General features: G+C 33.9%; 1 protein-coding gene across 5 annotated transcripts in view; it reads right to left on the bottom strand.

Moving 5' to 3' along the window:
• Positions 1 to 3,962: 3,962 nt before the first annotated feature.
• The window catches only part of ZC3H13 (zinc finger CCCH-type containing 13), an 87,012-nt gene continuing 76,364 nt past the window's right edge, over positions 3,963 to 14,610 (bottom strand). For 3 of the 5 annotated variants that reach the window (XM_061170983.1, XM_061170985.1, XM_061170982.1), the window contains 4 exons: positions 12,840 to 12,992; positions 10,906 to 11,106; positions 6,176 to 6,339; positions 3,963 to 4,766 (listed from right to left, as the gene is read on the bottom strand). In XM_061170983.1, coding sequence (XP_061026966.1) covers positions 4,596 to 4,766; positions 6,176 to 6,339; positions 10,906 to 11,106; positions 12,840 to 12,992 — 689 coding nt within the window. In that variant the 3' untranslated portion in view covers positions 3,963 to 4,595. The remainder of the gene's footprint in view (positions 4,767 to 6,175; positions 6,340 to 10,905; positions 11,107 to 12,839; positions 12,993 to 14,610) is intronic. The other 2 variants (XM_061170986.1, XM_061170984.1) reach the window with 1 other exon arrangement.

Raw genomic sequence — 14,610 nt, forward strand, 5'->3', positions numbered from 1 at the left:
CCTGGAAATATTCCAAGTGTACTTCAGAAGAATGTTACTTTTGGATGGAATGTTCTGTATATGTTTCTAAGTCCATCTGGTATAATATGTCCTTTTAAGGTCAATGTTTCCTCATTAATTTTTATCTGTATGATCTATCCACTGATGGCAATGGGATATTAAAGTCCCCTACTATTATTGTATTACTGTCAATTTCTCTCTGTAGGTTTGTTAATATTTGCTTTATTTAGGTTCTCTGTCAGGTACATAAATATTGTGAAATATTATATCCTCTTGTTGGATTGACCCCTTTATCATTATACAGTGACCATCTTTGCTTCTTACTACAGTTTTTGTCTTAGTCTATTTTGTTTGATGTTAAGTATAGCTACTCTTTGTTTTGGTTTCCATTTGCATGGAATATCTTTTGCTATTCCTTCACTTTCAGTCTGTGTGTGTCCACACATCTGAAGTGAATCTCTTGTAGGCAGCATATTAGATGAGTCTTGGTTTTTTTAATCCTTTCAGCCACTCAATGTCTTTTGATTTGAGAATTTAGTCTATTTACGTATAATCTAATTATTGATAGGTATGTACTTATTGCCATTTTGTTAAATTGTTTTCTGGCTGTCTTGTAATTCCTTTTTTTCCTCTTCTCTCTTTGTAATTTGATGATTTTCTGTGGTGGTATGCTCAGGTTTATCTTCTGTGAATCTATTATAGGGTTTTGCTTTGTGGTTACCATGAGGCTTACAACACTTATTTATCACAGTCCATTTTAAGTGGATAAAAACATAAGTATCAACTCAACCTAAAGCTCTACATTTAATCCCCACCATTTTATTTTAGTGTTAAAATTTGTTTTTTTATCTTGTATATCCATTAACAAATCATTATGGCTATAGTTATTTTTAGTAATTTTGTCTTTTAACCTTCATACTAGCCTTATAAGTAATTAACCCATCACTGTTACATTAGATTTTTCTGAATTTTACCATACATTTACCTTTACCAGTGAGATTTGTACTCTCATATGTTTTCCTGTTAGTAGTTAGCACCCCTTCATTTCAGATTAAAGAAGTCCCTTTAACATTTCTTGTAAGGCCAGTCCAGTGGTGATTAACAACATTAGCTTTTCTTGTCTAGGAAACTCTCTCTCTCCTTTAATTATGAGGGACAACTTTGTCAGGTAGAGAATTCTTGATTGGCAGTTTTTTCCTTTCAGCAGTTTGACTATATCATGCCACTCCCTTCTCATCTATGAAGTTTCTGTTGATAAAATGTGCTGATAATCATACAGGAGTTCCTTTATAGGTATCAAGTTGTTTTTTTTCTTGCTGCTTTTAAGATACTCTCCTTGTCTTTAACTTGAACTTTACAACATATCTCAGTGTGGGTCTCTTTATGTTGTTGTTTGCGGGGCTTGTCTCTCAGTGGCAAGTTTTAAAAGTTGGGGTGCAAAATGTGGGGTTCAAACCCTTCGCTCCTCAGGGAGAACCTCAGGGTTGCAAGTTCCCTCTTGATTGGGGGTCTCCATACTGAGAGTGGGGTTTATGGTGAGATTTTTGTCTCAGCCTCTCCTACTAGCTTAGATGTGGGTTCTTCCTTGTAGGAGTCTCTCAGCTAGTTTTGGGTTTTGTCCAGAGGAAATTGTTCCATATGTAGCTGTAGATTCAGTGTGGCCATGGGAGGTGGTGAGTTTAGGATCCTCCTATGTAGCTATCTTGTGCTGGAACCCATACACCTTTTAAAATAACAAACTGAGGTTCAGATGCTGGCTCTTCTTTCTGAGATTTAAAAGCATCATTGACAATATAGATACTATTTACCTTAATCTTACAGTAAGGAATAATGTGGGATGTTCTGCTGATGCCACAGATTTTCAAATTAATAAGGAAAAGTCTCATAAGTGGTCATGGGGAAGGATGGGGACAATAACCTGCAGTTACTGATCAGAATAAAGAGAAGTGATGGGTCAGGTTTTAACATATTAAGGTACTACTTGAGTATAGTTACAAATTTTTGTGAAGAAGTTACCAACTATTATAAGTTTAGTGTAAGACTTTACTAAATAGTGAGGACATCTGCCAAAAACAAAAAAAAATCAAACTGACTCAACAAAATATAAGTATCTGTTAACTCCCATTTTATGTACTTTGGATGGCAGACATAACTCTGCCTCTTCTCTAGACAGACAACCCCTTATCACTAGCAGCTGGAGTCCACTTGTGCAGTTATGGCAAATGGACAAACTTCATCATCAGTTATGAGACAGAAGACCATTAACTGTACTAACAATTTATAGATCGGAAGATGTTTCCAGGAATACTGGTTTGAGACTTTATGGTCCAAGAGCTTTTATGGAAAATTCAACAAAAAGATTTGCTTTAGAAGAACTTTATGGGTATATGATTAGCAATACACAGAATGTTTGAATTTTTTAAAATTATGAGACTTAACAGGACATTCCCACTGGGAGCATAAAGCTCTGAATACTGTGACTAAGCAAACAAACAGTTTTAACATTTTCTTTTACAACCTAACAAAAAGATATTCAAAACTAAAATGGCAACGGATCTGACTATATGGCAAACCTACCTACAGAGTTTTCATTTCTGTAAAGAAATAACTTGTGAAATATTCCTAAAGTCAGTGCACAAAACAGGAAAACCATTATTTCTGTTATACTCCACAATTCTTGGAACTAATATTAGAGGTTCTACGATTTTAAATCTTTATGCTACAGAGAATGATATTATCCACTAAAACAGGAAGTAGTTTTCTAAAGGTTATTCATTCTCCAGGTCATTAAAGAATTTTATCTTTTTTTTCTTTATTCAAAACATTTACCAATTGGAAGAGGAAACACACCTGAATCTTTTTGTTTACAAGTAGCAAAACAAAAACCAAGAAGGTAATTTTCTTATACATGCTTTCCAGGTCATTTGGAAATAAGACTATTTCCTTTGCTGGGTAAGTATTTTGTAAAAATTAAGTGCACAGTGAATGTTTCTTGAAATGAATATAACCTTTCAACCAGTAACATTAGGTTACCTGTAGGAAAAGGATACACAACTACTGAGACAGGTAACAGGATTACAGTTTTAACACAAACCTGTGAAAGGCAATCATCAAATTACAATTTTCATTGGCTTCCTTCATTATTATTATTACTGTCTGCCCACAAATTCTGCAGTTTGGAGTCCATTTCAAATCCTTCTAAGAGTCCACTTCATGAGATAAATATGTACATACAAAATACAGCAGATATAATTTATAAAAAGTAAATTGTTTTATATATTATTTTTCTTCTAGGATCTTTAAAGGAAGAGTGATGCCTTGACCACATTTGCATTATAAAAAAAATCTTGTAAGTTGTGATACAGTAAAACTGGCTTTTTATGTATAGTTCTGTGAGCTTTCACTCATGTATATATTCAAGTAACCATGACCACAATCAGAAGTGTCATCATCATTGAAAAAAAATTCCTCTGTTGTCTTTCTCAACTGGGGTTCCTTACCTGAACCAAACAGAAAATAATCTGTTTCAATTTCCTTTATTCTTCCAGTAAATGCTTACGTAAAATCACTTGTATTTATTTCCTCTCTTCAATTTGGTATATTCTCCTCATAAACACTATATAATCTCCTCACCACTCTGTATCTGGAGGCAGGTTAATGTAATCAAAGGTTATAGCTCTGAAAAGTATGATGGTAGGATTTTTAAAGCTAGTGCATAGGTTGGTTAACTCTTGGTTTGTTTCAAGTATTACTGAGCTATATTTGAAGTACATCCTCAACAACTATTATTGCATTATTCACAGCTGTCCAATAATAACTTCAGCAGTAAAATATCTGAAGTATGACACATGTAATGTTGATGACAAATGTTTTAGAACATCAGGAGTAAGATTAATGAAGAGCAAAGTAAATCTACAACAAGAAAAGGGAAGGTACATTTATTAAAAATAAAAATAGTCGACAGTCTCTGATAACAAACAAAACCATTCAGACTCGAAATATATCCAATATACATTGTAACAATGCACATATATTAAAAAAACCAAAGAGCCATGAAGTAGTTTTGTTACAATTTTAGAAAGGAGAACAGGATTGTGGCTTGCTCCTGCCTACACACAGCATGCAGGCCCAGCCCCCCTTTCTGTGTCCTGTGCAGCACAGCAGTGCATGGCGTGTGTGTTCATTTGGTGAACACACTGTTTCTGGAGAAAAATCGCAGTTTCTATAAGGATGATCCAGTACATAAATCAGTGGCTCCATGTCATAAAAAAATCTGTGTAGCCTGGAAGAGCAGGGACGACCGTTTTCAAAGTCTTCTGTTTTAACAAAAGGTACAGAATAAACTACTAAATCTAGATGCTTTCACATTATTTTGCATGAGTATCAATCAATCAAGTACTGTGTAAAAATTTTTGTAAAATCTTGTTAGCCAAACTAGTGTCTTTAACTTACTTAAAGTGTGTCACTCTTTTAGCATGGCTGATGATGTCTTTTCTGACTTTGTCACTAATAACACTTGTCAAACCAAAGAACTTTGAAAAAGAATATGCACTGATGAAGGGAAATAGTACCGAAAATGTGCCTGGACTTCAGTCTTAAGAAACACACAGTTCCTGTTGGATACTGGACTGTGAGAGTTTATTATCCTCAGTCTTTTCAGGTCCTGAGGCGTGGCAAGTAGTCTTCCGCTTAAATAATCGAAGACTCAGTCGTAAGAGTTCATTGTCTACCATTGGAGCATTTGTATAAGCTTGTTTTACGGTGCCCTATTTGGAGAAAACAAAAACAAATTAAACATGTACATTATTAGTTGACAGTAGAAAAGACAGGTTAACTGCTAACAAAAATATCAGTTATAAGAAAAATTAATTAGTTTGCAATGAATATTAAATAAGCTGTATTGGATAGTTAAAAGCAAAATTAAGAAATGTTTGCAGACCCAAGGAATCTTAGAAAAGAAAGCAATCTTTAGAGGGCGCCTAGTCTAACTTCTTGCTTAAAGTAGCAATCTTCTCAACAATCCCTGACAGGTAATCAAGTAGTTTTTACTTCATCGTTTCCAATGACAAAACAAAACAACGAAAAACACACTGCACATTCTATTGTTGAACGGTACTATTTCTTCCAAGTTTTGAAATAAAATCTCTTCTATGGAGCTACACACTAATTCAGTCTTACTTTCACATGACAATCAATTCTCTGAAGAGAAGCACCAAACATTCCATACTCCTTACTGGTCTGTTGATATGCCGTAAGATGTAGGCTCCAGAACTGAACAAATTCTCCAGAAGACAGCTGATCAGTGCAGTCTACTGAGAAACTACTACCTCCTTTGTTCTAAGATGTAGATCTCTATTATTGGAACTTAAAGCTACATTAGCAGTTTTGAAAGTTATTGTCATAACATTTTGTTAAATGTTCTCCAATCATGTGTATAATGAAATAAAGATTTGAATATCTCCAGCATTCTGCTATTTCTCTTCTAGGATCTTTAAAGGAAGAGTGATGCCTTGACCACATTTGCATTATAAAAAATATGATACAGTAAAACTGGCTTTTTATGTGTAGTTCTGTGAGTTTTCACTCCTGTATATATTCAAGTAACCATGACCGCAATCAGAAGTTTCATCATTCAAAAAAAATTCCTCTGTTGTCTTTCTCAACTGGGGTTCCTTACCTGAACCAAACAAAAAATAAGCTGAGTTTCAATTTCCTTTATTCTTCAAGTAAACGTTTACATATAATCACTTGTGTTTATTTCCTCTCTTCAATTTGGTATATTCTCATAAACACTATATAATCTCCTCACCACTCTGTATCTGGGAAATTTTTTTCCTTGACCTTCAATTTAAATAAGTTTCTAGTATATTATTTCATTATCTAAAGAAACTATGCAAATGAAAAATATTTCACAGGAATAGACTATTTAAAATTTTTTTCCAGTACCAGTAACAATTTGTTATTCAAAACAAATGTTATTCAAAACTATTAAAGTAAAATAAAAAGTACTATAAATTCTAATAAAATTCTTTCTTTTACATGTGTAAAAGACTGGGAAACCAAACTCATAAAAGCAGATAATGAGACCTTAATTTCACCATAAAGCAATCAAATGACGAATATGTCATCCATACTACTCAACAAACATGTTCCAATTTTTCTAAGGAAACAGTACCTTCTCATTTTTAACAAGCTGCTTTCGGATTGCAGAATCCCGCCTGAAGCATAATGCTTTACAGCATGGTCCAAGATTACTAAGAAGACTTGCTCTTTCCTCTTTTCGTAGTAATGCAGCCATGTTGAGAGCCCCCAATTCATGTTCAAAAAGATTTTCTGCATCTTTCAATAAAAAATAAACACACATTAAGGTTTCTGAAAATAGAAGTGTTATCAACTGCTTAGATGAATATTCCACAAAGTCTATCTATACTAAGTTTATCTATACCTTATCAAAGTTACCAACAGTGGCGAAAACTATTTCATATTAAAGGCAATAGATTCTCTGTGAGAGAACTCCAAAATGTAGTTTTGGTGCTAGGCTCGAACAAAAATAAATACTCTGATAGCCACTTTAAGATATAAGAAAAGCAGAATTGGGAGACAGAATTTAGACACAGATTACTAACTATGGGAAAAAAGTTCAAGTTAAGAATCAGTAAAGTCAAATTCAATATATTGCGTACCATCAACTACTAAAAGTTCTAGATTCAGGACTTTATTATGGCAAGATTCAAATGTAGTAATGTGACTACATTCTGTGAACCCTAAAAAACTTAGGAAAGTGATTAGGTGTTTGTTAGATAATCTGCAAATTTTATCCAATATTTGGTCACTGTAAAAACCTGGGACAATGTATCAAAATCACTTAGTTTTAAGTCATAACATGCAAAGTAGGGAGAAAACACAATAAAAATAGAGATTGAGTTAAAAACAGACAAGAAATCAAAATTTACAGAATAGGGTCAGTCATTAATCTAAATAAATAACAGAAAGAGTAGTAACTTCAAAGTTAACGTTCCAGGAGTTGGCCAAGAGTATGAATGGTATCAGGTAGTGTTTCTATAGCAACATGATCAAACAGGTTATTGCTAGAGCCCACAAAGGGAAATAGTAAATAACACCTAGGTAAAAACAAAACAGACATTTGAGAATTAATGGAATTGCATTACATATTTCATTTCCTGAACTGCAGAGCATAAATAGTGAGATTAGATAATTAACAAGAAACCTGTCTCATGTAATATACCTAGTCAGTACGTTATACACCTAGTGAATAGGTTGATAACAAAAGCAAAAATAAATGTAAATAAAAACTCAAAAATAGTTCACAAACTTTGATGTCTATCAGAATCATCTGAGGAGTTTTAAAAAATACAGTGCCAGGGCTCTACCACCAGACCTACAGACTCTCCACAGTTGGAACTAGGATACCTTAGTTGGGGGAAAAGGCAGTTCCTCAGGTAATTCAGCCATACCCATGTTTCAGCCAACCAACGACACAGTCATATAATGCACACTATTAAAAAAAAAGCACCAAACATTCACCACCATTCTACTATAGATACAAATAAAGAAATCTCCATTGAGTCCATGCACTTCCTTGACAATTGCTCATTAGGACAAATTACTTTTTATTTAAATCTTTTCTGCTTTCACAACAGTAGACTATAAAACACACTTGCAAACCTCCCTAGAACGTATAACATGGCTAAACTTAGTCTCTTCCTGGGTTTGAATTGACTGGCACCAAATAACACGATACAGATTAAACATGTATATAAGTACAAGTAAACCAAAGGAACTAGAATAACTGGGAAAGTTTAGCTTCAAAGAACTTAATCATACTATAATCAGAAAACCTGGACAAAAGCAATTTAAATTTCAGTACACATTCAAGTTTTCTGTTTTAAGCCTTAGAATTTAAAAATTACATAGGGAGTGGAGATATACTTTCTTCAGCACTAGGGCACAGAAACAGACCAAATGGATTAGAAAAAAATCACTATCAGTTATTTCACAAATATTTATTGAATACCTACTATGTGTCAGGTACTTTTCAAGGTAATGGCATAATTAGTAAGAATAGATCGTTAGACAATACAGCAGTAAACAAAACAAAGTCCTATTCCTTAGGGAACTTATATTCAGTATCATATATTAGTTCTCTAACAAAGCTATCATACCACCAAAAAACAGGACCACTTGGTAAGGAACAGTCAAATTCTTCTTTACAGTGTATGTTTTCATTGTTTAAAGTAAGTGATCATTAGTCAGGGACAAACTATAGTCTGATTTTGCTAACTACGCAATAGATTTTAACTTGAAATGCCATTATCAAGAGTCACAGGGGCAATGAAGAACCTAGGGGCAAGACGGGAATAAAGACACAGACCTACTAGAGAATGGACTTGAGGATATGGAGAGGGGGAAGGGTAAGCTGTGACAAAGTGAGAGAGTGGCATGGACATATATACACTACCAAACATAAAATAGATAGCTAGTGGGAAGCAGTCGCATAGCACAGGGACGGTGCTTTGTGACCATCTAGAGGGGTGGGACAGGGAGGGTGGGATAGGGAGGGTGGGAGGGAGGGAGACGCAAGAGGGAAGAGATATGGGAACATATGTATATGTATAACTGATTCACTTTGTTATAAAGCAGAAACTAACACACCATTGTAAAGCAATTATACTCCAATAAAGATGTTAAAAAAAAAAAAAAAACCCAAAAAAGGATGAATTGAAAATTAAAGTATAAGGCACTTCTCAAAGATTTTCCATCACACTATGAGTAATCCTTGCTTTTCCTATTCAAAAAGTGAATATGGAAAAAGGTTAGCCCCTAGTTTGAGAGAGAGAACCTTTAGGAAGATTTGGATAGACCCTGACAGAATTACCATCTGCATTTTAAAGTTTATTCATAATTTATGATTGGTACCCCTGCCCATTTTCCAAGCAAGGTTTAAACTAAGGGGGAAATATTTTTCTTCCTATTTTCTCTTATTGTATGTGGATTGAAACAGTTGCCTTATAAAATTGAAAAGTACAGAGCAGAGTTGGATCTTTATTTTCTATGGGGACTGCTTATACATCCAAGGGAATGTTGTGAAGTAGGCTATAGGAAAGATGTACTGCAGAAGAAAAATCATATTGATATTTTTTCCAAATTTTTGACTGTATAGTTTGGCGAAAAAAATGATCTAGAAAAATAATGAAGACTATTGAACTCAATACTGCTTTTCTAATCTGCTGACTTCTGAATGCAAGAGATTTTATTTTAGAACAAACTCTTCTCTGACAACTTTTCTTTCCTGACACATTTTGATGTGTGGTTAATTTTATAAATTCCTTAAAATAAAAAATAAAAAAATAAAAAAAAAAGAGTCACAGGGGCAAATAGCTGTAGATGTGGATAAGACCTTAGGGATTTCATTACATCATTTTATGCCCACAAGAGTTACTTGCTTAAGATCACAGAACCAATAAAAGTAGGAAGAGTGGGGCAAGAACTCAAGACATTGGTCATCTGTCAGGTTAACACATATTCAACATTATAATTTATGTTTCTTACACATACATTCTATGTATACTGAGCCATATTAAAATCAAGAGTCTTACTGCTTATGCTAACAGTTGAAGAAAGAAGATGGATCATGAAACATGTAAAACAATTTTTTTTCAATTTTATATTAGTAGAAGCTCAATTCTTTTTCCTAAACTCTTTTACTCTAATGAACGTGACATAACATTAAATAATCTTAGTGCTTTCACCTTTTACCTCTTTTCCTCCTTTTTTACACTCCTCCTCCCCATTAATAAAGTATTAATAAGCTGCCAAAACATAAGCTAGGTACCAGAGAAACAGAAAAAAAAGGACCCTATAAACTAAAAGTGTTCTGGAATAATGAAAACCTGTAGCAGTAAGGTCTAATATCAATGTGATAAAATATTTTAAACTAAATAGCAGTTCATATTTACTGAACATCACTGTATGTCAGAAACTATTCTAAGTGTTTTACTTGTAATAACTCATTTGCTCCTCCTAACAATCATATGACTTGGTGGTGTAATTATTCCCAGCTTGTAGATGATAACAGTAACACATAAATTAAATAACAGCTAGTAAGTGATGTGCCTGTTGGAATCCAGGCCATCTGGCCCAGAGACTAAGCTCTTAACCACTTTGTTAAAGGCTCAACCTAAACATCTGCATTTGAGTAGAATTCCCCATTTCCCAGGGGAAAGGGTTGCCAAGATAACCAATTTGCTTAGATATGAACAATATCTAGTTCACTTCCCCAGGCTCTACTTCATTTAGCCCTGGGTAAACCACTGAGCACTTTGACATTAGAACTTACCTGTTAAAAAGTAACTTTGATACAGTAAGATCATTGTGCTATGTTTACAACTTTTCTGTAGGCTTAAATTTTTCTCAAAATAAATTAAAACAAACTTTGACCATGAGGATTAAACACTGAAAATAAGTGAGTCCTCAAAAAAAAAAAAAAAAAAAGGGGCTTCCCTGGTGGCGCAGTGGTTGGGAGTCTGCATGCTAATGCAGGGGACACGGGTTCGAGCCCTGGTCTGGGAAGATCCCACATGCCGCGGAGCAACTAGGCCTGTGAGCCACAACTACTGAGCCTGCGCGTCTGGAGCCTGTGCTCCGCACGGGAGAGGCTGCGATAGTGAGAGGCCCGCGCGCCGCGATGAGGAGTGGCCCCCACTTGCCGCAACTGGAGAAAGCCCTCGCACGGAAACGAAGACCCAACACAGCCATAAATAAAAAAAAAAAAAAAAAAAAAAGTTCTTATACTGTAACTGCTACATGAGAACAGAACAGAATCCTTTTCAAAGGCACCTTAATATTTATATTAAACATTATATAGTCAAAGTGGGACGGAATTACCTTTGGGTTTTTCTAAAAGTCTCTGACATGTTTCTCTGACTTTAGTAAAGAGTTCAGAACCAGCCAGCTTTTTAGAGATCCCAATTCTCAGCATAACGGCTCCAGGCGTGAATTTTAAGAGTGCAGCCCCAGGCTCTCGTGGTTCTTTTGGATGCTTTGGCATAAGACCAGACCAGTCCACATCTATCACATCTAATGGATCTACAAAAAGTTAAAGAACAGAATTTTATTACACCAAGAAATACATTCTTGTTATCTGTAGAGAAATACAGATTCCAAGCCACAGAAAGCATTAAATAACAAGTAATATAAATCAAAAAAGGCATATTCTTAAAACAAAAGATTTTCTATAAAAACTAATATTTAGAATCTTAAGGACCTCTACAAATAACTTTCTCACCAAAAGAAAAGAGGCAAAGAGGTCACAGGCGAGTGCCTCCGCCCCCATTTCATTTATATGTGGAATCTAAAACGAAAAGAATCAAACAAAAAGAAAACCAAACTCATAGATACAGAGATTGGTGGCTTCCAGAGGGGAAGGAATGTGAAGTTTAGACAAAATGTGTGAAGGGTATCAAGAGGTACGAACTTGCAATTATAAATAAATCATGGGGATGTAATGTATAGCATGGTAACTATAGTCAATAATATTGTATTTCAACATTAAAAGTTGCTAGAAAGTATATCTGAAAAGTTCTCATCACAAGAAGAAAAATTTTGTCACTTTGCATGGTGACAGATGGTAACTAGACTTAATGTGGTGACTTTGCATGGTGACAGATGGTAACTGGACTTAATGTGGTGATCATGTTGCAATGTATACAAATGTCAAATCATTAGGTTGTGTACCTGAAACTAATGTATGTCAATTATACTTCAATAAAAAACCCCAAAACCAAAAAAAAAGGCAAGCAAACAAACACCTAAGCAAACCCATTCCTACAAATAATGCATTTAAATTGCTTGAGAGATCCTCAATGAAAGAACTCCATTATTTCACTAAGATTAGGTCTGACATTTTGAAGCTTGGTACCAGAATCATTTCAAGGGTTAATTAAATCTAGGAGTGTATTTAGTTTGCATGTGTGCATGCATACACAGACACAGTTTACCTTTTAAAAACAAATGATTCATTACGAAATAACTTTAAGAATCAGGCAGTGGCTATGATTAAAATTGAGAATAATCTATCCACTGATAAGTCACAGTTTAGGAAATTAACAAAATAATGTTCTATTCAGAAATACCTAATAGCTGATAATAATAAAGATAACACTCATATATACATTATACATGAGTAGAAAAAACTGAAAAATATAAGAGCAAATTAAGTCAAAATAAGAATTTAATATTCTGTATACCCAAAGCAAAGACCCTCACTATGATTAAAAAAAATTGTTAGTAACAATTAGACTAATTGGGATGATTCAACAAGAACACTGAAGGGGGCTGCTTCATGGTACAGTCACTGGAGTAAGTTCTGGCAATGAATAAAGTACTATAAATGGAAATAATTACTGAATTTAGAAAATTGAGAGAGAGAAGTATATAAACAGTGTTCAAATATAACCTCAACCTTTGTAAATTTCTGAATGGTCATTTCAAAAGTTGGTTTGTGGCAGCACAGTTGTGACGCTCTGTACCATACACCTACCATCTAGAACACTGCTAGACAATCACTGTTTGATAGGAAATCTTACAATTGTGCTATTTTAAATAATGCCCTTTCCAATTTATAGGCAATGTCTACTTAAAAATGAGCAGAGCATATTAACTATAATTTTCATTTTATTGGCCCTTCAATGTTAATTAAAACAGAAATGGGAAAATTCTAACTGCATTTTATCAATCCTTACAGCATGAAAGGGAACAAAGAATATCACAATACCATAATTAAATATTTCTTACATTCAACCACCTCTGCAAATGATTACCTGGCATCTTCTCCTCATCCTGTTGGTCCTCCCTCTTTTCAGCATCACCTGCCAGAATTTCATCTAGTTCATCATCACTAATTGGCTCATATCCTTCTCCAGCACCAGATCCTAACGAATGCACATCATCTAACTTGGATTCGTCATCTCCTGCTAAACAGAAAAATTAATTTCATGCCAAAGAGAGTGTTAAGGGAAAGGGATATCTAAGTGAAACCAAAGAGGAGAAGCTGTGCACACTAAAAAAAGTTGAAAAGCATTTTTTTATTTGAAAACTATATTTCTTAATTATTCAAAACACTTGATAACGCCAAAAGAAAACTTAAAAATTAAATTTAGTTTTAATGGCAAGAACACAATATGGACAGCAATATCAAAATAGGTTATAAAATTACAATTAAAATATGAGAAATAAAATCTACCACTAACATGTTAATGTTGATATTATGTTGTTAATTTTTTATAATAAAACTTTAAGTCCAGAGAAATCTAATTTCAAAAGGATGCATTAATTTCTTTATCAAAATAAACTCATTAATTTTAAAGAACTTGCAAACTAATTAGTAAAATTTATTTGAAACTTTAACCACTAGCGTACCTTCCATTTCTTTATTTACCAACTTTTCTCAACTACCTAGGCTAAAGCTTTGTCTCCTGGTGACTTAGTTGTGAACTTGAATTATCATAAAACTACACAGTACACAATATTTCTAATCAGGTGTTATCCATACACTTTACTGAGTTTACAACACTAGTTTTCAAAATGCAACAGCATGCTTTATAAAACTTACAGCAAATAAAATATAATATACTATGAGATGTTTCTAGTCATTCTAATAATTTTCTACTCTATTAAATTCTGTAGTAATCTCCTCATACCCCCGCCATTCACTTCTAAAGTAAACAATTTTAATAACTTCATTACACAGATATACATCTAAACATAAATGCAAATAATAGGATTTTTAACTTTTCAAGCTTTATCAAACTCATTGTCCTACTTTAAGTGGATAAAATTTTCCATTTCACAATAGGTAATTCACCTCTAAATTTCTATGCTGTGTTATCTGTGATCACAACCAATGAATGGTATATTTTAGGGATGAAGGGCACGAACTCCAATCACAAGAAAGAGATTACAATGACTGGTTACAATTATATTCAATTATACCCCAAGGTTGTACCTCCAAGAGTACTATGGCTCACAAATTGATGCCATTTAAATTCAAATTTGAGATAAAAATGTGAAGACCACTGAGGCAGAAATGTTTTTGTCAAGTAGAAAAAATATGTAACAGTTGGCATATTGGAATATATCTAACCAAATAACCAAAAGATGTAAGGATGTTTATAGTTTTAAAAGAATGTGAATTTTATTCTGGGACTAGTGCTACAACACAGCAAATAAGAAGAATATGAACTATTACTGCTTATGTACTAAGTATCCCAGAAGTTTCTTGGGGGCTTGAAGTAGAGAGGTTATGTCAGAACAATGGTGTAAGCACCAGTATTAGAATTGGACAGTTCGTGGAGGCAGAATTTCCAGAATTTTCAGGGGGCCCATTACTATTATTAACCTGGGCTATAATTCACCAAAGAATAAGATGCAGAACATGTATGCACAGGCAGAATATATTTTCATTCATCAGCCATTTATTGCATCCTTGCTAGAGTCTTGATGATAAAGAAATGAAAAGTTATGGTGCCTAACAAAGGAGTACAGTATAGTGGTGAGAAAACTATGGAAAAATAATTATAATATGGCACAGGG

This window comes from Eubalaena glacialis, chromosome 16 (genome assembly GCF_028564815.1).
Source record: "Eubalaena glacialis isolate mEubGla1 chromosome 16, mEubGla1.1.hap2.+ XY, whole genome shotgun sequence".
NCBI classification, from domain to species: domain Eukaryota; kingdom Metazoa; phylum Chordata; class Mammalia; order Artiodactyla; family Balaenidae; genus Eubalaena; species Eubalaena glacialis.